Source organism: Ammospiza nelsoni, chromosome 27 (genome assembly GCF_027579445.1).
Source record: "Ammospiza nelsoni isolate bAmmNel1 chromosome 27, bAmmNel1.pri, whole genome shotgun sequence".
NCBI lineage: Eukaryota > Metazoa > Chordata > Aves > Passeriformes > Passerellidae > Ammospiza > Ammospiza nelsoni.
In genome coordinates this window covers 6,212,728-6,234,241 of record NC_080659.1, presented here as the reverse complement: position 1 = coordinate 6,234,241, position 21,514 = coordinate 6,212,728, and the positions used below count along the sequence as shown (strand labels likewise).

The 21,514-nt window shown below is 48.8% G+C and overlaps 1 protein-coding gene across 1 annotated transcript in view; it reads right to left on the bottom strand.

The window, feature by feature from the left end:
• Window positions 1-21,514, bottom strand: part of CRTC1 (CREB regulated transcription coactivator 1) — a 44,669-nt gene that overhangs the window by 6,393 nt on the left and 16,762 nt on the right. Inside the window, exons 2-13 of the mRNA XM_059489776.1 lie at window positions 19,421-19,537; window positions 15,284-15,421; window positions 14,659-14,720; window positions 13,814-13,908; window positions 12,626-12,711; window positions 12,204-12,247; window positions 11,224-11,444; window positions 9,220-9,353; window positions 8,233-8,484; window positions 5,894-5,995; window positions 2,158-2,244; window positions 684-864 (exon numbers count right to left, since the gene is read on the bottom strand). Of these exons, the coding sequence (XP_059345759.1) occupies window positions 684-864; window positions 2,158-2,244; window positions 5,894-5,995; window positions 8,233-8,484; window positions 9,220-9,353; window positions 11,224-11,444; window positions 12,204-12,247; window positions 12,626-12,711; window positions 13,814-13,908; window positions 14,659-14,720; window positions 15,284-15,421; window positions 19,421-19,537 (1,519 nt within the window). The remainder of the gene's footprint in view (window positions 1-683; window positions 865-2,157; window positions 2,245-5,893; window positions 5,996-8,232; window positions 8,485-9,219; window positions 9,354-11,223; window positions 11,445-12,203; window positions 12,248-12,625; window positions 12,712-13,813; window positions 13,909-14,658; window positions 14,721-15,283; window positions 15,422-19,420; window positions 19,538-21,514) is intronic.

Here is a 21,514-nt window from a genome sequence, read left to right as displayed (position 1 = left end):
GGCAGCTCCCAGGGTGGATTTGTACCTGTCAGGATGATGTTCGGGAGGATAAAACCCCACAGAGCCCACAGCAGGGCAGCTCCCAGGGTGGATTTGTACCTGTCAGGATGATGTTCGGGAGGATAAAACCCCACAGAGCCCACGGCAGGGCAGCTCCCAGGATGGATTTACCTGTCAGGATGATGTTGGGGATGTTGCCGTGGCTTTGTAAGGTATCTGAGCTACCTGGGTGTGAAAATAACCTCTAAGGGCTGGAGGAGGCTTCCATTTCACACAGAGATCCATAATTCCATCAGGATAAAACCCCACAGAGCCCACATCAGGGCAGCTCCCAGGGTGGATTTACCTGTCAGGATGATGCTGGGGATGTTGCTGTGGCTTTGTAAGGTATCTGAGCTATCTGGGTGTGAAATAACCTCTAGGAGCTGATGAGAGCTGGCTGGAGGAGGCTCCCATTTCCCACAGAGTCAGCTCCATCATTCCATCAGGATAAAACCCCACAGCACCCACATCAGGGCAGCTCCCAGGTGGATTTGTACCTGTCAGGATGATGCTGGGGAGGATAAAACCCCACAGCACCCACATCAGGGCAGCTCCCAGGGTGGATTTACCTGTCAGGATGATGCTGGGGAGGATAAAACCCCACAGCACCCACAGCAGGCAGCTCCCAGGAGGATTTTTACCTGTCAGGATGATGTTGGGGATGTTGCTGTGGCTGGAGTAGTTGAGCTGCTGCGAGTCCTGCAGGCTGCCGTGGCTGCCCGTCAGTCCCATCATGGCAGCCTGCGAGTAGTTGAGGGTGGAGCAGGGGCTGTACAGGCTGTTGGAGCTGATGGCGTTCTCGATCATGTTGAACTGCTCCAGCTGCAGGGGGACACACAGAGGGTTAACTGCCAGCCTGGCGTGGACAGGGGACAAGGACACGGCTCCAGGACAACACAGACAGGCAAACAAATTCATCTTCCCTTGCTCCAAACGGGGCCCTGGGCCCTGAGCTGCATGGGCCAGACCCTGCCCAATTTGGGAGGGGGGTACGAGCCAAACTGGGGAGGGGGACAGAGAAAAGGGAGGGTGGGAGGGGAAAAAAGGGAAATGAAGGGAATTCAGGCTCATCCTGAGGTCTCTGCCCAGAAGAATTCCCTCCAAGACTCATCTCAGTTTAAGTATTTAATAATTTAATCAATTCGATCCATCCACTGGTGGAAGACTGAAAGGGAAATAAAGAGTTGAATTCTCCCTGAGGTCTCTGCCCAGCAGATTTCCCTCCAGGACACACCCCAGTTTAAGTATTCAATAATTTAATTAATTTAATCCCAGAATTAAATTCAATAATTTAATCCATCCATGCTCTGCTGGAGGGTGGAGAGGGAAATTAAGGGATGAATTCGCCCTGAGGTCTCTGCCCAGCAGAATTCCTTTTTCCAAGCTGATTTTCACTGCTTAAACATTTTTGTTTCACTATTCTCCCTTTTCAAAGCTGCCTGGCATTATTTGAATCTTTAAAAGCTTTATTATTATATATATTTAATTGATCTCCCATTCTAAAAGCTTCATTATTATACATTTTTTAAATTGATACCCCATTTAAAAAGCTTGATTATTATATATATTTTTTAATTTATCTCCCATTTTAAAAGCTTGATTATTATATATATTTTAATTGATCTCCCATTATTATATATATTTTTACTTGATCTCTCATTTTAAAAGCTTCAATATCTATTTTTAATTGACCTCTCATTTTCAAAGCCTCATTATTAATATATATATTTTTAAATCGATATCTCATTTTCAAAGCCTCATTATTATATAATTTTAATTGATCTCCCATTCTAAAAGCTTCATTATTATCTATTTTTTAATTGATCTCCCATTTTCAAAGCTTGATTATTATATATTTTTAAAATTGATCTCCCATTCTAAAAGCCTCATTATTATAAATATTTTTAATTGATCTCCCATTTTTTTGGCAGAACACCTGCGTGGGATGGGGAGGACAAAGAGAGGGGAGGAAGGGAAACCAAACAAAACAAGAAACAAACAAAAAGCAGGAGAACTCTACATGGACAAACGGGGACTGACGTAAATTAACCAGGCGTTAATTGGGGTTAATTTGAGGCGGGAGGGGCCGAGGAGGCCCGAGATGAATTTGCTCACCTGGTGGGAGAGGGCATTAGCCTGCCTAGCTGTCATCTGCTGCTCATAATAGGAGTCCCCAAAAACACTGCCCAGCATGGAAGAATGCTGAAAACAAAACAGAGCTTCATGGTGCAAAACCCCCACTGCCCCCGGCGCGCCGGGAAAAGCGGGAATGCCGGGAATGAACGGGAACGCTGAGAAAAACGGGAATGCTGAAAACCCGGGAATGCTGAAAATCTGGGGATGCTGAGAAATCTGGGGGATTCTGAGAAATCTGGGTATGCCGGGAAAAACTGGAATTCTGAGAAATCTGGGAATCCTGAGAGAAACAGGAATGCTGAGAAAAACGGGAATGCTGAGAAACCTGGGAATTCCGAGAAATCTGGGACTTCAGGGAAATCTGGGAATTCCAGAGAAATCCAGGAATTCCAAGAAATCCGGGAATTCAGAGAAATCAGCACGGAGCAGGCGGGAATCACCCGGGGCCCTCACGGCCCAGGGGATCCCACAGGATCCACAGGGAGCAGGAGGGAATCCCTCAGGACCACAAAGATCCCTCAGGACCCTCACGGAGCAGGAACGTCCAGTCCCTCACTTATTCTCCATCACTTATCAATTATTCTAAAGGTGACCAAGAATCTGAGGTCCATGTTTTAACCCTGATCAAAAATGCCAGATAAAATCAGCACCACTACTCCTGATTTAAAATTCTAAATTCTGATGTTCCAGCTGAAAATAAAAACCATTAACTGACAAAGAGAACATCTCTGAAAGACAATTTCCATGGAGTGGTTGTCTCAGTCTTGGAAAACAAAATTCAGTTGCTGGTTTATCCACATGGCAAAAGCAGAAGGCCACAGATGGCCTCCTTAAAAACTTAAGCATGGGAAATTCAGGAAAAGTTTAGGAATAATCAGAACAGGCACGGATTTTAGACCCTCAAAAAAAACCCATCTTGTATAAAAAAATAATTCAAAAATCACCTGAATTGCCCCTTCCATGAGGGGAAAGAAGCACAAAGATATTCCTCAAAAACCTCCCCACTTCCAGGCAGACCCCAGGGCTGTCACATCCCAGGGTGGAAACTTTTCCAATTTATCACCAATTTATCAACACTCCAGAGCTGCTGGATCCCAGGACAAAGGGATCAAACACCAGGAGGGATCAAACACTACAAGAGCCACTGCTAAGATGCTGACAGGAGAAAAGCAAAGCACCGCTTAAAGTAAATTTGGGGGTTTTAACCAACCTAAATGCAGTCCAACCTAAGGTTTATAACCATTTCCAAGGAAAATGTGAATTTTGGGATGGCACAGACTTGACAGGAAGCAAAACCAACACCAAAATCCAAAGGACATTTGAAAGCTCCAAAGGGGATCGAGGTATTTTGCGCCTTTCACTCCTGTGGTTACATTCCACAGAATGGGAATGAGAGGACAATTCCCAAAATGAGGATAATCCCTAAAATCTTTGTGCTTCACCAAGCACTGTTTCCATCCCAAAAACCTCTGGGGAACATGAGAAGAAATCAGGAGGAGAGCAGGATGTGCTTGTGCAAGTCCAGGTCAGAGCCTCCCACCCAGCCCAGCCTGGGTTTGCTCCTCCTGTGACGTGTGCTGGTTCCTACAGCTGCAAGCACAGAAATTCCCAAAGGAAACCCAAAATCCCCACTGGAAATGTCATTCCTTCAACACCTCAGAGCCTCAGGATCATTCACAACAACTGCAGGCAGGCCATTGTGCAAACACCATCTCCAGAGGCACTGGAGAGCCACCAGAGCACCCTCTGGGGTCCATGGAGTGACCGTGAGGAAACACCACGCCCAGTCCCCGGCCGGGATGTCCATCTCCACATCTCCACATACCTACCAGTTCTCCAGGTCAGAGGCACTAGAGCAGAGTGTTTGTGTCTGACTGGAACAGGATGAGGTGAGAGCAGGGGAGCAGAGCCCAGGCACCGGGGTGGAAGCCATGCAAACACAGAGCTGGGGCAGGCACAGCTCTCCCGGCCCCGCGGGCACTGGGAGCACTGGGAGCACTGGTGGGACACACACACACGGCTGGGACAGGGGAGCAGGGGCTGGGCAGAGCTGGGAGCGTGGAGGGGAACCTGTGGGACACAAATCAAAGCCCACAGGGGGTTTGTGGGTCAGGGAATGTCCTTTGGCATCAGGGAGGAAGAGGAGCACGTGGAGGCACTCAGCAGTGCCAGGTGCTCCACAGTGGATGCTCTGCCTTCACTCTGGGCAGACTGAGGGGTTCTGCTGCCTGCAGCTGCTCCATCTCCACACCCAACCCCATTTCCCCTCCAAACTGGTTTTCCTCCTCTCCACACTTCATGTCTGTGACCACCACCAGCTTTGGGGCATTCCTGGAGGCACCGAATCCACCTCAGTTTTAATTTAGCAAAACTAAAGAATTCTGGGGGCATTTAAGAGGCCAAAACTACAGAGAGAAGAATTAATAAATCCTCTGCCTTCAGTCAAGAGTCGTGGTGTCCCTGTCAAACACAGCAAAACCTGAGGAAGTTTTTACAGGATAAAACCAGCAGGAAAATCACAGCCCAGTGTGTGCTCTGGTCCTTGGCACTGACCAGAGGGGACAAAACCAAGCCAGAGTGATTGAGAAATCAAAGGTGGGGGGGGGAAATAAATCAACATAAACCCCAAATGTGGATGCACTGCCCAGTGAGAACTGAGTGTGCAGCATGCTCTGCTCTAGGGGACAGTGCTGGTTTCTGGAGGCACACAGAACTCACAGCAGCAGGCAGAGAGAGAGGTTAAGAAGCACTTGAGGCAGGGTTAAGGAAATGCAGACAATTCCTGCCACTCGGATCCAGGGCTGAGCTTACCATCACCTGGCTAATGAAGGAGACCTGGAGCTTCTGCCTGGCAACCATGAAGGGGCAGCACTTATTTAGAAAGGATCCTCCTTACAGCCTTCACCGTTCAGTGATGAAACAGAAAATGGATTTTCAGACTCTTGTGATGCTCTGGAAGAACTCCCTGCACTTCTTTTCTCCAGGTGGGATTGTCCAGAGCAGCCAGCTGGGGCTCTTTCAGCAGCATCAGGCACTGAAAATGCACCTTCTTACACTGGGGCACCCTCCAATTATGCCTGGGTTTAATTTCTTGCTGCTGGCAGGTAAAAACCTCCCCTTCAGAGGATCACACACTCCCCCAAGCTGTGATTTCCATCCAGGCCATGTGGATGTGTGAGGAGATACAGGCAGAGCAAGGAGAAGCAGCTGGCATGCAAGGGAGTGTGCTGGGAACCCAATCCCTGCCAGCCACAAGCTGCTCATTTTAAGAGCATTTTCTCCAGTGTTTTCTCTCACTGGGTGTGTTCTCACATAAAAAAGATCCTGATCTAAATCAGTTTGGGATATTTAGTGTAAATATTTAATATTTAGTGCCCAGGGGTTTTCCTGCTGCAGGAGGCACCGAAATTGCCCCTTTGCTGCCCTCCCATCAGCTGCCCTGGCACCCTGGCCATTGAAAGGGCTCTACCTGGAGGTTCTGCCCCCCAAACAAACACCACCCCAGTGCTCCACCAGCAGCCTGATCCTGTGGCTCTCTGCTCACTGCAAAAGGCAACTCAGCAGCTCCTGAAGCCCTGTGGGAGTGGGGATGGAGGGCGTCGGTGATGCATGAGGCACACACGGACCACAGTGAGACAACTATGGGGCAGTGATGGAGAAATCCAGCTCAAACACACACGAGAAGCAAGGCCTGTGGAAGCACAGAGTCCCTTACTTGAGGGGAGCTGCCAGGAGAGAAGCCTTGATTGGAGACAGGAGAGGTGGGAGACTGGTTGGCTGGGGAGCCAGCATTACTGCGGTACTGCTGGAGTGAGGCCTACAGAACAACACACAGTTAAACTCTGCACTGGGGAGCCTGCAAAACACCCACACCTGCTGGGGAAACCACCCTCCTCGGCTCTGTGGGGGAAAACAGGGCTGTGTCAGTGAGGTCCCCAAACTGGGGAGAGCTCTGGGACAGCTGGGAGCATTTCCTGCCTGTCTCACTTCTGCTCGCTTCAAAATGTGTTCAAAAAATCAGGGCAGCCAAGGATTTAGGGCAGAGAAGTCTTGGAAGCTGGGAATAATTCAAAAGGAATGTCATTCATGCTTCAGCAGCATGGCAGCCCCCCGTGTGTGCTCAGTGGGTGCTGCCCTGCCTCCAGCTGTGTTATCAGCACGGGGCAGGTGAGAACACCTGGCTGATAAACCTGAGCCCCAAACTCCCCTGCACCCCAGGACAGGGAGCAGGCACCCCCAGGAATTCACACTGTGCTCTGCAGCCTTTAGCTGGGGTTTTTATACTCTTCTCAGCTGTCCTGAGAAGTTACTTTCCAGGATTTATTCCCATCATAAAGAACCCTGGCTTGGAACAAATTAGTAATATTAATGGGATTTAAATAATGCTGCACTAATTAACATGAAGAGTAGCCCAGCTCTTCTTATTTTATTTCCATTAGAAATTAAGGGATGACTGAGGAGAACCTGCACTCCAGTGAATTTAACCAGATTTGGAGTGTGGGAGAACTCTGCACTGCCAGTTTTTGACCCCAAATTCTGTAAATCCCAATAAAATGTCTCTTTTTGCTCTGCATTGCCACTTACAACCTGTCAGAAGGTTGTACAAACTACAAATACATTTCAATTGTGCTTTACAAAACCTGTGCAGAAGTTGCCAGCGAGGCTGTGACAGCTCCAAAGGCTTTTTGATAAAGTGGCTTTAAATCAGTTTATTTAGGAATTACTTGAGTTGCTTTAGAAGATAAACACAGCAGCCTAAAAGTTCAGGTCATAAAGAGGTTTAGGATGAGGAAAGCAACACAGAAAGCAAAGGATGAGATCAGAATTGTCTGTACTGGTGCTAGATGAGGATTAGAATCAAACAGGGACAGGTTTTGAGTGGGGTGGGATCCTCTCCACTGCTGGATTGCCCTTCCCTGCTCCCCTCCCCAGCCTGGGAGGGAAGCAGCTGCTCTCAAGGAGCACCAGCTGCTGAAACTCCATCCACAAGTGAGTGCAGGTCAGCAGGATGGATTTGTTTCACTGCCAAAGCCAATCCTGTCCCTCCAGCACTGCCAGGACACCCCGGCTGGGACCCCCAGGGCAGGAGGGGCTGGGGGCGCTGGGACCTCCCTCCTTTCCTGGCCTCTGATTCCTGATCTGGGATTTTCAGCTGCTGACACAGAACATTTCCTAACAGGCCACCTCAGAACAAGCAGGAAAATGGATCTGTCCATAAATCCCTGTTCCAATTCTTCAGGGCACTGGAGGCAGCCACAAGTCCCATTTTGGAATAAAATTCCTCCAAATAAAAGGGCTCTAAGTAGTGATCCTGCAGAGAATACCTGGTTCTAGACAACTTTTGGAAAGTAAATTTTCCATCTGGTATTTAATTGGGAAATGGTTGCTGTGGTTGGACTCTCCCTTGAGGCTCTGGGAGTTCCCCCAATCTGTATCCTGATGTGTTGGGGGACACTGAACACCCTGAAAATCCCTCAGTAAAGGCTGATGGATTTAAGCTGGGTCTAATCAAACCTGCCACAAAAATTCCCTCTAGAAAACACTTAAAGGTTCATTTAACCAAAACCATTTGAAGTTTACCTCAGCCTCCCTCACACCCTCATGCCCAGGGGTTGTCCAAGCAGATTTCCCAGCCCACAGTGCCCATGCCAGCCCACAGTGCCCATTCCCAGCCCACAGTGCCCATGCCAGCCCCTGCCAGGGCCAGCCCACAGTGCCCATTCCCAGCCCACAGTGCCCATTCCCAGCCCACAGTGGGCACTCCCAGCCCACAGTGCCCATTCCCAGCCCACAGTGGGCACTCCCAGCCCACAGTGCCCATTCCCAGCCCACAGTGCCCATTCCCAGCCCACAGTGCCCATCCCCAGCCCACAGTGCCCATTCCCAGCCCACAGTGGGCACTCCCAGCCCACAGTGCCCATCCCAGCCCACAGTGCCCATCCCCAGCCCACAGTGCCCACGCTAGCCCACAGTGCCCATCCCAGCCCGCAGTGCCCATGCCAGCCTACAGTGGGCACTCCCAGCCCTGCCAGGGCCAGCCCCTGCCAGACTCACCGAGTTGATGTCGATGCCCACGGAGGGCTGGCTCTGGCTGCCCGGGGGTGACTGGGGGATGCTGGAGGGTACCGTGACAGACAGGGGGGGCAGCTGGGGGCCCCTCTGCAGCCCCGAGCTCTGCAGCAGAGGGGGGGGCTGGGGCAGGGAGCTGGCCACTGCCGGCTGCTGCTGCTGCTGGGAGCTGGTCTGGGTGAAAAAGGGGTACGGGGGGAGCTGCTGCTCCAGGGACAGTGCATCCATGGCCACGGCCTGCAAAACAAGCAGCGGCGTCAGCCGCCTGGCAGGGATGGCTCTTCACACCAACAAAGTGGAGTCGGGCTTGGTTGGTGTGGTAAAAATGGCACCTAAAGGTTCAGAGAGTCAAGAAGCTGCTCTGAGATGTTGCTGGCCCTGGCAGGGGGGAATTGGATGAGGTTTAAGGTTCCCTCCAAGCCAAAACCATCCTGTATAAACCGATTGAATCTCAAGGTCAGAAATCACCCACCTGGGCAGTCACAGAGCCACAATAAAATCAATTTTAAAAGTTAACTGAGTTTCTGTCATAAATTAGAGAAATGGCTTTCAAATTTCACAGTTCACTTTGGGACAAGAAAATGTGGCCTAAGAGATGGTTTTTATCAAGGCTCTAGAAAGGAGCAAGTAATATCTGTCCCCTCTACAAACCTCTCCTGTTTTAGGTTCTGAATTAAGGAACACCTTTAAAGGAAGAAATTACAGAACAAGAGATGAAGTTCATGGAATCATGGTTTGGGCTGGAAAGGACCTTAGAGCTCATCCTCTCCCATGGGCAGGGACATTTTTACTCTGCCAGGATGCTCCAAGCCCAGTCCAGCCTGGCCTTGGGCACTCCCAGGCATGGAGCAGCCATTTCCCCCCACCCTCCCAGCCAGGAATTCCTTCCCAGTGTCCCTGTGGCTCTTTGATTAAGCAAATTAAACCAATATAGATGCGACTGGGAAGCCTGGCTTGCCCCTGAGCTCCTACCTGAGTGATGGGTGACAGTGGGGACAGCGTGGGGGACATTTGCTGGGACTGAGGTCGCCGTGAGTCCGTGCCCAGGGACAGGGGGCTGACGCTGGGCTGGCGGTGCTGGGACGGGGCCGGTGTCGTCGTCATTCCTGCTGGGAACAAAAAACACCCTCAGAACAGCAGGGACAGGGCAGGGACAGGGCAGGGACAGGGCAGGGCCCTGCTGAGCTCTGGACCCAAAGGAATTCCCCAAACCCAGAGCAAAGAGCGGCCCGAGCGAGCAGCACCGGAGGCACCTTGGCTGATGGCGCGGGAGCTCGTTAGGTGATTTGTAATTAATTTGGTCAGGCTGAGGAGCATCAGGATGAGAGGAAGAGCCCTGTGGGTTGTCCTGGCTCAAGCCCAGGCACGCTAGGTGGGGCTGGTGGCCAGGCTGAGGAATTGGAAGAGGCAGAGCAGCCTCAGCAGCTCAGACACCGCGGGCTGCACACCGCACACCTGCACTCGGGCAGCCCAGGAAATGCAGGTTCTGCTCTGTTTGTGTGGGCTCAGGCTCTGGGGCTGAGATAACAAATCCTGGAACCAGCCTTATCAGAGGGCACTTGAGGTACTGTAAAAGCAAACACCTCTTTAATGGAAAAAGCAGAAGCAGAACTGGTTATGCAGGAAGAGCCCCGTTTTTAATGGCACAGCAGGGCAGGAAATGTCCACCACACTGCCAGGAGCCACAGCCTGGCACGGGGTGAGGATAAACAACCCAGATATCATCATTTTGTTCAGACCAAGCCAAAAATCTGGGAGTTTAGAACCCTCCCCTCTTTTCTGCTTCACCCCAGAGGAAATGAGGGAAGGATCTGAGGCCAAGACAGCGTGAGCAGGAGAACTCACAGGAGCCCGCAGCTCCCGGGCACTGGCACGGGCTCAGGGCTGCCAGGAAGGCCAGGCTGCCAAGGGGCAGCAGGAGAAGGGGCTCGGGCAGGCAGGTGCCCAGCCCAGCACTGGCACTCCTGTGGGCACCAAGGCGCTGGCACCTGGCAGTGCTGTGTGCCCACGTCCCCTCGGGGTGCTGGGGCACAGCCCTGAGCAGGGCACAGGGCACAGGACACTCGGGGAGCTTCCAGCAGCAAGGGAAGGGTGGGAAAATCAGTTTGGAAAGCACCCAAGGCTGAGGGGGCACTGCATGAAGGGTGGGGTGAGCTCCAGAGAGAAGCTGCAATGAAGTCAGCGAGGAAATTTCAATTTCTTCTATCTTTGGCAGATCAGGGAACGTTTTCAAAGCAGTTTTACATTCAGTTTGGGTTCATATCATTTACTTTGCTAATTATGGGGGAAAAATGTGGAGATCCACTGTGGCTGAAATCATGATTTCTAAAGCCATCCCTGAAACTCTGGAGCCCAAAAACTCCTCCAAGGATGCTGAAAAGTGAAAAGGGGAAAGGGGGACTTTGCAGCTGAAAGTGCTGCCCCACTCTGTCCCCACATGGCCAAATCCTTTAAAGGGTTAAATTCTCTTCTTGCTTCCCAAACTCACCTATTGCAGTCATTTCCTTTTCCCAGTCCAGGAGAAGTGGGAAAGGGAATCCTGCCCAGCACAGGAAATAGATTTGTATTTTTGGCTACAACTCCTCATTGCTATTCTAGGAATCAAGAGACTGTCACTGATCATTAAAAAAAAAAACAACAAACAATCATCTTTGTTGATGAAAACATAAAAAAAAAAAAAAAATTTAAACCATAAAAAAATTTTAAATAATTTTTAAATTAAAATTAAAAAAATTAAAATGAAAAATTTTAATTTTATTTTAAAAATTAAAAATGAAAATATTTTTAAAAATTTAATTTTAAAAAAATTAAAAATAAAAAAAAAATTTAAAAATTTTAAGAAATGAAAAATAAAAAAGGCCCCAAATCCAATCCCCAAAAAGCATCAAGAACAGCAGCTAAAGGTCCTGTGAGTAAATAAATCCCCGTTTTTTGCACACGCGACCCAAGGCCAAGGAGAAGCAGGGCTCTGCTCACCCTGGCTGGCAGTGCTGATGCCCAGGTGGGTCAGGTTGGCAGCCAGGTTGCCCGTGCTGCTGGAGCTGCTCAGGGCAGGGAAGGAGGACTCCTCGGGGTCCAGGGGCGTGGGCAGGGGCGAGGGGAAGTGGATGTTGGTCAGGTCTGGCAGCGAGCCGCCCGTGTTGTGCGTGCCAGGGATCAGGGCTGTAGTGTTCTCCTGCTCGGCCGAGGGGAAGATGCTGCAGGCACGAGAAAAAACAAATTCATTCACAGCTCAGTCTGCACAGAACTTTCTAAATTTATTTCGCAAGAAAAATTAATTTAAGATTTTTTTTTAGCTTTTTAAAATTTACTTCATGAGAAAATTTCATTAGGAGTTTTTTGAGATTTTTAAAATGTATTTCACAAGAAAAGTTTATTGATTTTTTTTTAATTTTAAAAATGTATTTAACAATAAAATTTCATTAAGATTTTTTTGAGCTTTCTAAAATGTATTTAACCAGAAGATTTCATAAAGAAGATTTTTTTGAGTTTTTTAAAATGTTTCTAACAAGAAAATTTTATTATGATTTTTTTTTAGATTTTAAAATGTATTTAACAAGAAAATCTCACTAGGAAGATATCTCTCACCTTTTAAAATGTATTTAACAAGAATATTTTATTAAGACTTTTTTTGAGATTTTTAAAATGTATTTAGCAAGAAAATTTCATTAAGAAGATTTTTTAAAGCTTTTTAAAATTTATTTCACAAGAAAAATTCATAAAGAAGATTTTTTGAGCTTTTTAAAATGTATTTAACAGTTAAGAAGAGTTTTTGAGCTTTTAAAGTATCTTTTACAAGAAATTCCATAAAGATATTATTAGTATTTCTGACCCTCAGAGGGTCTTGTTTTGTACCTAGAACCTTCCCAGAAAATTCCAAAGCAATAGGATATTCAATCCACAGTTCTTCTTAAAGATCTCAGTGCCTTTAAAATAAAAAATTGCTGAGAACTTACTTGATTCCTGGAACTTCACAGGATTTAGGTCTCGATGACCCAGTCTGAAAGAGAAGCGAGAGAGATTTGAAGGCAAAGATGCTGCTGGAGGCTCTTGCCTCAGAAATATTTCAATTTATAAGTTCAATTTAATCATTTCTGTGTAAGATCTGGGAGCTCTTAGAAGATATTTATCTTTTTTTTTTGTTTTATTGGTCCAATAAATCTTAAATTTTGAGAGTTTCTCCTCATATAACCAAGCCTGTGCATTCACACCCACATAAAATGCTCTTTCTGCTCTAATAGTTATTATTTGTTTTTAAATACAGCATTTAATCTCCAATCTCAAGTAGTTTATTAATACTGACAGTGACTAAAGCATTAATTTATCTAAATATGTTCAGAAAATAAAATTTCTACTCTTTGAAAGGTGCAATCCCCACCTTTTTAGTGTCCCAGCCTTGCTTAGAGAGGGTTTTGTCTGCATCAGAGGTGGGTTCTTCCATTCCAGGGACAGTCAGCAATAAAACTAAAAAAGAGATGAAAAGGAATCATTAATAATCAATAATATTCAGCTTCTCAGTTTAACCTTTGGGAAAATCTTACAAAGTTTAAATTCTTGAGGAGGATGAAACAATAAAAAATTGCTGAGAACTTATTTGATTGCTGGAACTTCCCAGGATGTAGGTGTTTGTTGAAGGGTTAAATTTTGGAGTTTTCTTTGGGAGCAGGGATTTGAAGGCTGTTAAAGCCCTTTAGGATCAGCAATTCCCGATTTTCCTGAGCTGGAGCAGGAGCAGGGCCCAGCAGAGGGCACCAGAGCTGAGGGTGCCGGAGCTGCTCCAGCCGGGAATTGCTCTGGGATCCTCTGGAATCTGCTTCTCCCCCATCCTGGAATTGCTCTGGGATCCTCTGGAATCTGCCTCTCACCAGTCTGGAATTGTTCTGGGATCCTCGGGAATCTGCTTCTCCCCCATCCTGGAATTGCTCTGGGATCATCGGGAATCTGCTTCTCCCCAAGCCTGGAATTGCTCTGGGATCCTCTGAAATCTGCCTCTCACCAGTCTGGAATTGTTCTGGGATCCTCTGGAATCTGCTTCTCCCCAAGCCTGGAATTGCCCTGGGATCCTCTGGAATCTGCCTCCTTTCCCATCCTGGAATTGTTCTGGGATCCTCGGGAATCTGCTTCTCCCCCATCCTGGAATTGCCCTGGGATCCTCGGGAATCTGCCTCCTTTCCCAACCTGGAATTGTTCTGGGATCCTCAGGAATCTCCCTCTCCCAGGGATGCTCCTGGGGATCCCCCAGCCAGAATAAACTCGGGGTGCAGCCTCTGCTCCTTCCCTGCAGGTCCCTACTGAGATTCTGGAAATTCCACTCTGCCCCAGGAGCTCCTCCAACCCTCCCCCAGCCCAGAGGATCCTCCTCAATTTTATCATCTGGGGCTCAGGAAAAACTTCTCCCTTCGTTTTGTGTCATTTTTCCTGGATTTCAGCAGCCAGAAAGGTGAATGTGATCCAACTGCTGTCACAGGAAGTGTCAGCACTCCTGAATTTTACAAACACACAGAGCCCAGTCTGTGGGGATTCCATTGGTAGAAATATTTTTATCTCTTTTTTTTTTTCTGCTCACCTCTTTTCTGCTGCATGTCCTGTGACCCTCCTGAAAAGGACTCCTGCTGAGCTGGAGTCATGGTGCTCTGGTGCAAGGCAGAATCAGAATTTGTCCTGAGAGAAAGCGAAACCCACAATATTTTTATTGTCAGCTTCAATAAATAAAACAAATTTTCCTCTGAGATAAAAGCAGCAACTTGGTAAAACCTCAATGTTGTGCATTAAAAGCCAAAACTCTCTATATGGCAGAAACCAGGCAGAATTTCCTGGTGAAACAATCAATTTGCAGAACAAATTAGTTCAAGTTTGAAGAGCAATTGTTGCAATAATGGGATTGAGAGGAACACAGGATAAATTGGTTGCCCTTGTTAGAACAGAGTTTTATCTGCTTTGTTCAGATTAAATATGATCAAATAATGCCATTTTTAAGCTGTTTAACCATACTTTGGTTATTGTTGTGGTTAAAACAAACATTCCTGTTGGGAGGAGGAAAAGGAATGGTTCAGGATGTTGTGGAGATGGGAATTTTCATGGCCAACACATCTCAGGATGAATTTTAAGTGTGGCCACCCTCAAAGTATAACTCTGTGTTCCTTCCCACTGGAACATTCCCAGCCCAGTTTCTGCACCCTGAGAAATATCCAAGTCTTGGGCTGTGCCTGGGAACATCTGGATTTCTAAAGATTTTTAAAGATTAAACTTTAAGGATTTACCTTTAAAAAGGTATCACTTGCAGACACCTCAATTTTAACACTCATCTAAAACGAGCACTAAATTCCAAAGTGAGTTTCTGAATGTCTAAAGGCACCATCCCCAGTGCTGCAGGGCCAGAGCACAGCCACAGCCCAGCACGGGGACACCCACCTCCTCCAGCTGGTGTCCGACGGCGGGGACAGGTACACGGTGCCATAGGGACAGCTGTCCACGTGGGCCAGGTTAAGGCAGCAACACTTCCACTCCAGCAGGAAACCTCAGCCCAAGAATAACCCCAATTATCCTGTCAGAACCACCAAACTCACAGATTCTCTGTGGGGAACTAGAGGGGATGGGTGGTGTGGCACCCCCAGGGATGGATGCAGCAGGAGGGATGGATGGTGTGGCATCCCCGGGGATGGATGGAGTTGAAGGGATGGATGGTGTGGCACCCCCGGGGATGGATGGAGTTGAAGGGATGGATGGTGTGGCACCCCCAGGGATGGATGCAGCAGGAGGGATGGATGGTGTGGCACCCCCAGGGATGGATGGAGTTGAAGGGATGGATGGTGTGGCACCCCTGGGGATGCAGCAGGAGGGATGGATGGTGTGGCACCCCCGGGGATGGATGCAGCAGGAGGGATGGATGGTGTGGCACCCCCAGGGATGGATGCAGCAGGAGGGATGGATGGTGTGGCACCCCTGGGGATGGATGCAGCAGGAGGGATGGATGGTGTGGCACCCCCGGGGATGCAGCAGGAGGCACGGCCGGGCACAGCCCTGTCCCCAAGGATATCTGGCGGCCGTGCTTGTCCACAGAGAGCGGGCGGCGGTGGGGCGAGCCCAGGCGGTTCCGGTCCCGGTACACTCTGTCCACCAGCCCGTGGTGCCGCGTGGTCCTGCTCGTGTCCAGCGCCGACGACTGGAACGGGGTCTGGGAGAGACACGGCCATTACCCCCAGGGGACAGCCCAGCCTGCCCAGAGCCTCCTCCTCCTCCTCCTCCTGCTGCTGTGCCAGGCTGGCTCGCTCTGAGCAGTCCCACTCCAAACACCATGTGCACGTTGTGTGGTTGTTTCTCCTCCACAGCTTTTTGGGAAAGCTGCCTCCTCCAGAAGGGCCATGCTGGAGCGCCCTGGCCTGGCCCAGCACTGCCCTCACAGCCTGGCAGCCCTGAAGCCCCGGGCTGAGCGCGGCAGAGCTGCCAGGCGCTGGCCACATGCCCTCGGTGCAGCATGCAGGGTGGAACATGCCAGAGCCTGACCCGGGCCAGGAGATGCAGGAGGAGCTGCACGCTGAGCTCAGCATTCCCCAGGACACGCTGCCCGCTCCCAGGGCTGCCTCTCACCCCTCCTTGCAGCACATTTATTTGAAGGGGACACTGAGAGAATGAAAAGAAAAAGAAAAGCAGTTTCCTTCCTCCTCTGTCGGATGGCTTTGAAGTGATTTTCAGCTCCTTCAGTGACCCGAGGTGGGATGATCCCACCTGGACTCTTATCTCACTGACATCCTGAGCAGATGATTTCAGAGCAGGAGGATGGCAGGGGAAGGACAGGGAAGATGAATTCCCAGGCTGAACTGGAAAACTCTCACATTTTCCACAGCCCTTCCCAGTGCGTACCGGGGGGACGGAGGAAGCACCGAGGGGTCAATCTCTGCTCGTACTCCAGCAGCAATTTATGGCTCTCCAGGGAGAGAAATCCTCCCCAGCCCTGCACTCCCTGCCAATGTGAACAGCTTTGCTGAGTCCCTCAACACCATCTGTTTGGAAATCCAAAATTTCCTCCTCCATTCAGGTGCTGCACGTGGCAAATGCACTGTCCTGTCTGCCAAGCCATGAAACCATCTGGCTCCCACATTCATCCCTTTTTCTTTGGCTTTTTTGCTTTTCTTTTTTTTCCAAGTGTCAGCTTTGGCTGTTGAAAAGATTATTTCTATAAAGCTTTGCATTTATTTTGAAAGGCTTTGTTTGTATGAACTTTTTAAAGAGCCTTTCTACTATTTTAAACCCTTTTCTCTTCAGCAAATATTGGGCTCCTCACCCTCTCTGCACACACAGGCTGTGTTAACAGAGCTGCAGAGGGGCTGTGGTGTTTATTTTCTCATTTCAGGGCCAACATTTTATATGCAGCAGAATATTTAAGGCAACAGGGGACTAGAAAGGAGCACAGTGACTTTTTACAGGACTCTCAGCACTTCAGATCATGGGGTTTGTGCTTCACTTCCTCACTTGGCTGAGAAATCTCAGATAGAATCTCAATTTTAAGGGGTTTAAATTCAAACACGGTGCTTTAATCTCTGCTGCGAGCACTGAGCAACAATCCCCACACACAAGTGGGAATATTCATCATTCCAAAGTGACAAAAGGTCTCAAACTCCTCCTTTTTGCTGTTGTTACAGCCCAAAAGGCAGCAAAACTTGCAAATACGTGCCTGGAAGGTCAACAGGAAAAGCAATTTCCTATGTCAGTGGTGTCAGCACAGTGCTGCTAAAAAAGGAGCAGCCAGCCCTGAGCACAGGGCTCACCTGGAATTTAAAGGGAGACCAAGGCAGAAAATTAGAAAGACAAAAAGTTCCATGTAAAAACAGCTATTTCGTAGGGTTTTACCTTTCACTGGCACAATTTCCTTATGAAAAACACAACAAAAATCTCATCTGAGTGCAGCAGTGGCACAAACATAGAATGTGTCCCAGATCAGGGCTACAGCTCACAGAAAGAGGGATTTGGGGGCAATGCTGTTCCCTGGCTTTCCAGGAACCAGGATCCCAAAAGAATCCTGAATTTAGGGGAACAGAAAACACCTGAGGAAATGGGTATCACCTCCAGCAGGTCTGGCTGCTCTCTGCAACCTTCCTATGAAATTTATTTAGGGCCAAACACCAGGATGGTGTTCCTGGATTAAAACTCCCCATCTCTGCATAGCATGAGATATTTAACTCTAGGGAGAAAAACTGATTAAAAATAATTAATAGATCTGAGCACTGATTGTATTTGGGAACATGAAGAACTACAAGGGTTTCACTCCCCTGAAGAACATTCAAGGGTTTGAGAGCAGACCCCAAAGCCCCCAAACCATGGGAAAAGCAGCTCAATGCAGACAGGAAGGAAAAAGCTCCGTGCTCTCCAAGTGTCCTTTCAGGATTTGTCAGGAAATGAACCCAGTGAGGGGGATGGGGGGGAAGGAGGAGTGGTACCTACTGCTGGATGATGCTTTGGTGCCTCCTGGTGCCAAGCAGGATTTGGGAATTCATTCTGCCCTTCCCCATGATTTAAACATGCAGGCTGAGTGCACATGCTCAGAGATTGCTGAAACCACAGGCCAAGACTGGATAATCCCCTGGCTGCACCAAAGAAACCCCCAAAAACCAGAAAGAGCCACACGACAGCAAGTGCAGGGAGCCTGCACAGGAATTATTTGCACGTTCCAGACTGGGATGCATGGCACAGCCTGGCTTTGTGGGGCAGCCCTGGGGTGAAGCAATAACTCCTGTGCAGGGCACAGCTGTGCACAAATACGTATCCACCTGGGCTAAGGGACCAGTCCTAAATACGTATTTGCACAAACCTAAAAACTTGTTTACCAAAGAGACAGGAACTGCTCCAAAGGCTTCAGCCAGAGCTCCGTTGTGCTGCAAATCAAAGAAGCAGAAGATGCTCAGACACCAACGCTCCCAGCAGGCACAACCACGCAGGCTCTGCCTTCACACCATCCCAGAGACGTTTGCAGTCGCGCTCTCAGCCTCAGATTGGAAAAACCTGGAAAGCTTTTCCCCCTGCTACAAACACACGGGCTTGTTTTGTTGTTTGTCACCATTTGTTATCTGGAACAACATCAATTTGGGTTTTTTTTTAGTGTGTGTGTGTGTGAAAAAATATAAAAAACCCCAGGGTGTAAGGATAGTTTGTTTCTGTCTCCTCCTCCAGTCATTCGTAAATATTTGAATATTCCCTTTTCAGCAGTCAGGATTAAAACAGTCCAGGTCCATCAAGCACAGAAATACTGCAATATTGTTGTTTAACAGGAATTCTTAACCTGCTTAGCAAAAAGCTGAAGAGAAAAGCTTGAACAGAGGAGACACTGTGGAGTAACACTGGGGACTCCAATCCACTACAAACCTCTGCCCTGCATTCCCCAAAGAATTAAAGGTTAAAATAGACTTTTGCCTCTCCTCTTGCATGAGATTCAAGCTTTCAACCTGCCCAAATCCAGCTGTCTGCACCTATTTCAAGCAGCAGTTAGAGGAGGTCAGCAAGAGTTTCTCCATCTTTATTAAGCAGCCTTCATCAGAAAACCACAAACTGCAAAATTTCCTTCCCACCACATCCTTGTGAGCTCAACTGTAACTCTGACTGCTCAAAAAAGGAAAACCAATGCAGAAATGTTCATTATTTTGAGCTCTCTAAATCAACTAAACGTGGAAATCAGGAGTTCACAAAGGATCCACCAGCTAATCCTGTCCTTGGACAACATCCTCTGTCCAAACACGCTTCAAACAGCAAAATATTCACCTGAAACTCTGATTTTGTTTAAGGTGCATCATTCCTGGAGTCACAAAACCCAGCCAGGACTTTCTTACATTTCCTTTCCAAAAAGAAGTGATAATTCTGATACCACTTTGTGTCCCACTGCTCTCCTCCTCTCCCAGGATTCCTCCCACAGAACATGCACATCAATTCCTCCACCCCAACATCATCTTTATTTCCTCCCATTTTGCTCTGAATTTACAGCATCTTCCCAGACTCCATCAGGAATTGTATCTCTCAGAGAACTAAAATCTACCACAATCAACATAAAAAATACCCCCAGATCCCAGCCCAGCAGGAGTTTTCAAAGCAAGGTGTGACTTCTGGAGCAGCAGCTGCCTGGGGGGACACAGCAGCATCCAAGCCCAGAACTCCTCACCAAACCCAAGGAAAAATCCTCAGAACTCACCTGGAAGGGGAGATCCATGGCACTGTTCCCAATCTGATTCACATTTGGCAATGACCCCCCATAGTACTGGCCACGACTCTGCCCCAGTTGCAAATATTGGGTTTTCTGCAGCTGTAGCTGAAAGAAAAGAAGGAGGAAAACACAATTTCAACAGTTATAAGCAGCACACTGTGATCACTGAGAATGGAAATCATTAAAGGGCATCAATCCAACTTTCACAAAGGAGGGTCGACCTTCCCCACAAGTTTCTTGCAGCAGGAAAAGCCCTGGAGAAAGGGCAGGGAGGGATTTCCAGGGAAAGGCAGAGCCAGGTTCTCAAACAAAGCACAGAGAGGATTTCACAGAGAACCCCTCCAGCCACGGAGCACCCAAAGCACCACCAGGAATTCCCTGTGGCACAGGCACACATGGAGGGCCTGCAGAGCTTCACTGGATTGCAGGAACCACCCTGCAGTAACGTGGTCCAGGGGTTTGCCCAGGGCTGGAGACACTGCTGGGTGTTCAGCTGGCGTGCTGAGGGAGCTCAGGGTGCTCAGGGGTGCTGAAGGTGTTCAGGGATGCTCAGAAATGCTCAGGGATGTTCAGGCATGTTCTGGGATGCTGAGGAATGCTCAGGGATGTTCAGGGATGCTCAGGGGTGCTCAGGGATGTTCAGAAATGCTCAGGGGTGCTCACGGATGCTGAGGGATGCTGAGGAATGCTCAGGGATGTTCAGGGATGCTCAGAAATGCTCAGGGGTGCTCAGGGACGTTCAGGATGTTCAGGGATGCCCCAGGTGCCCACAGCACAGTGCCAGCACCCAGACAGGACACAGAGACAAGGCCCAGCCCGTTTGCTCCATGCCAACACTCTGGGCAGTGTCCATGCAGGATCACACAACTCCAGAATGGTTTGGGTTGTAAGGGACCTCAGGGATCACCTCATCCCAGCCCTGCCATGGCAGGGACACCTCCCACCATCCCAGGCTGCTCCAGCCTGGCCCTGGGCACTGCCAGAGATCCAGGGGCACCACAGCTGGGCTGGGAATTCCATCCCAGAGCCTCCCACCCTCCCGGGGAGGAATTTCATATTAAAATAGTCCCTGAGTACAAGCTCACCCTGAGCACGCATCTTCCTGACATTCAAACAATTCCTAGAAAACTCAAAGACTTTTTATTCACAGAATCTCCCCCAGAAACCAGCAATTTCCAACTGCACAGTTAAAATCCCTGTGCCTGAGCTGAGGGACCAAACTAATGCCCGACCTAGGAGCTGACTGTGGAGATGAAACCTCCCCATGGAGCACAGAACCCCAGGATCACTGAGGTGGGCAAACAGCCCCAGGGTTGTGTCCAGCCTTTTCCAGGGGGCTCCCAAACCCTCAGCACCACCCACAAAGTGGTTTAGGGTTCTTTCCCTTAAAAAAAGGGCAGATAATCCCCTCAGGCTGAAGATTTATAACATATTCCCAGTTCTCCCTATCAAATGGCTCGGAAAGGTCCCGTGTAAGGAGCAGGAAAGGCCCCTTTGCCTTTCTTGTGCAATATTTTGCCACGCAATTCCTGAAGCAAGACTTGAAATGAGAGAAAGCCTGTGCTAGTATCACTTAATGAGTCACAGCCCCTCCAACTCAGAGCACAAAAAGCACAATGTCAGAACTAGCTGTGCTTTTTCCCTGGCCCCTGCATATGTTTTTGTTGTTAAAGAAAAAAAAAACCCTTGTTTGGGATTTGGGCCAAACATTGAAGTAACTATTTCAACAGGTGTTGGTTTCCTTTCAAGAACCTCCAAAAGGCACCCAGGGAGGAGGGGGTGGCTCTGTGTTTTTTTAGGATTTGGGGTTTTTTCTCAGGATATTCCCACCTCAAAGCAGCACAGCACAGGGAGGTCAGGAGCATTTGTCTTTCTGCTGCACCTCATGGAAATGAGGCGACCCCAGAGCTGGGGAGCCTTGGCTGCAGCGTGAATTAAACAAGGATAAGCAGGGCTGGAGATGTGTGCCAGAAACGAGAGCAGGGACTGCTGCTCTCATCCATCAGCACGGGGAGAGCTGCTCAGCCCTGCTCAGCCCAGCTCCTGCCTTGCAGGAGAGCAGGACCCAGAGCGGCCCCCAGG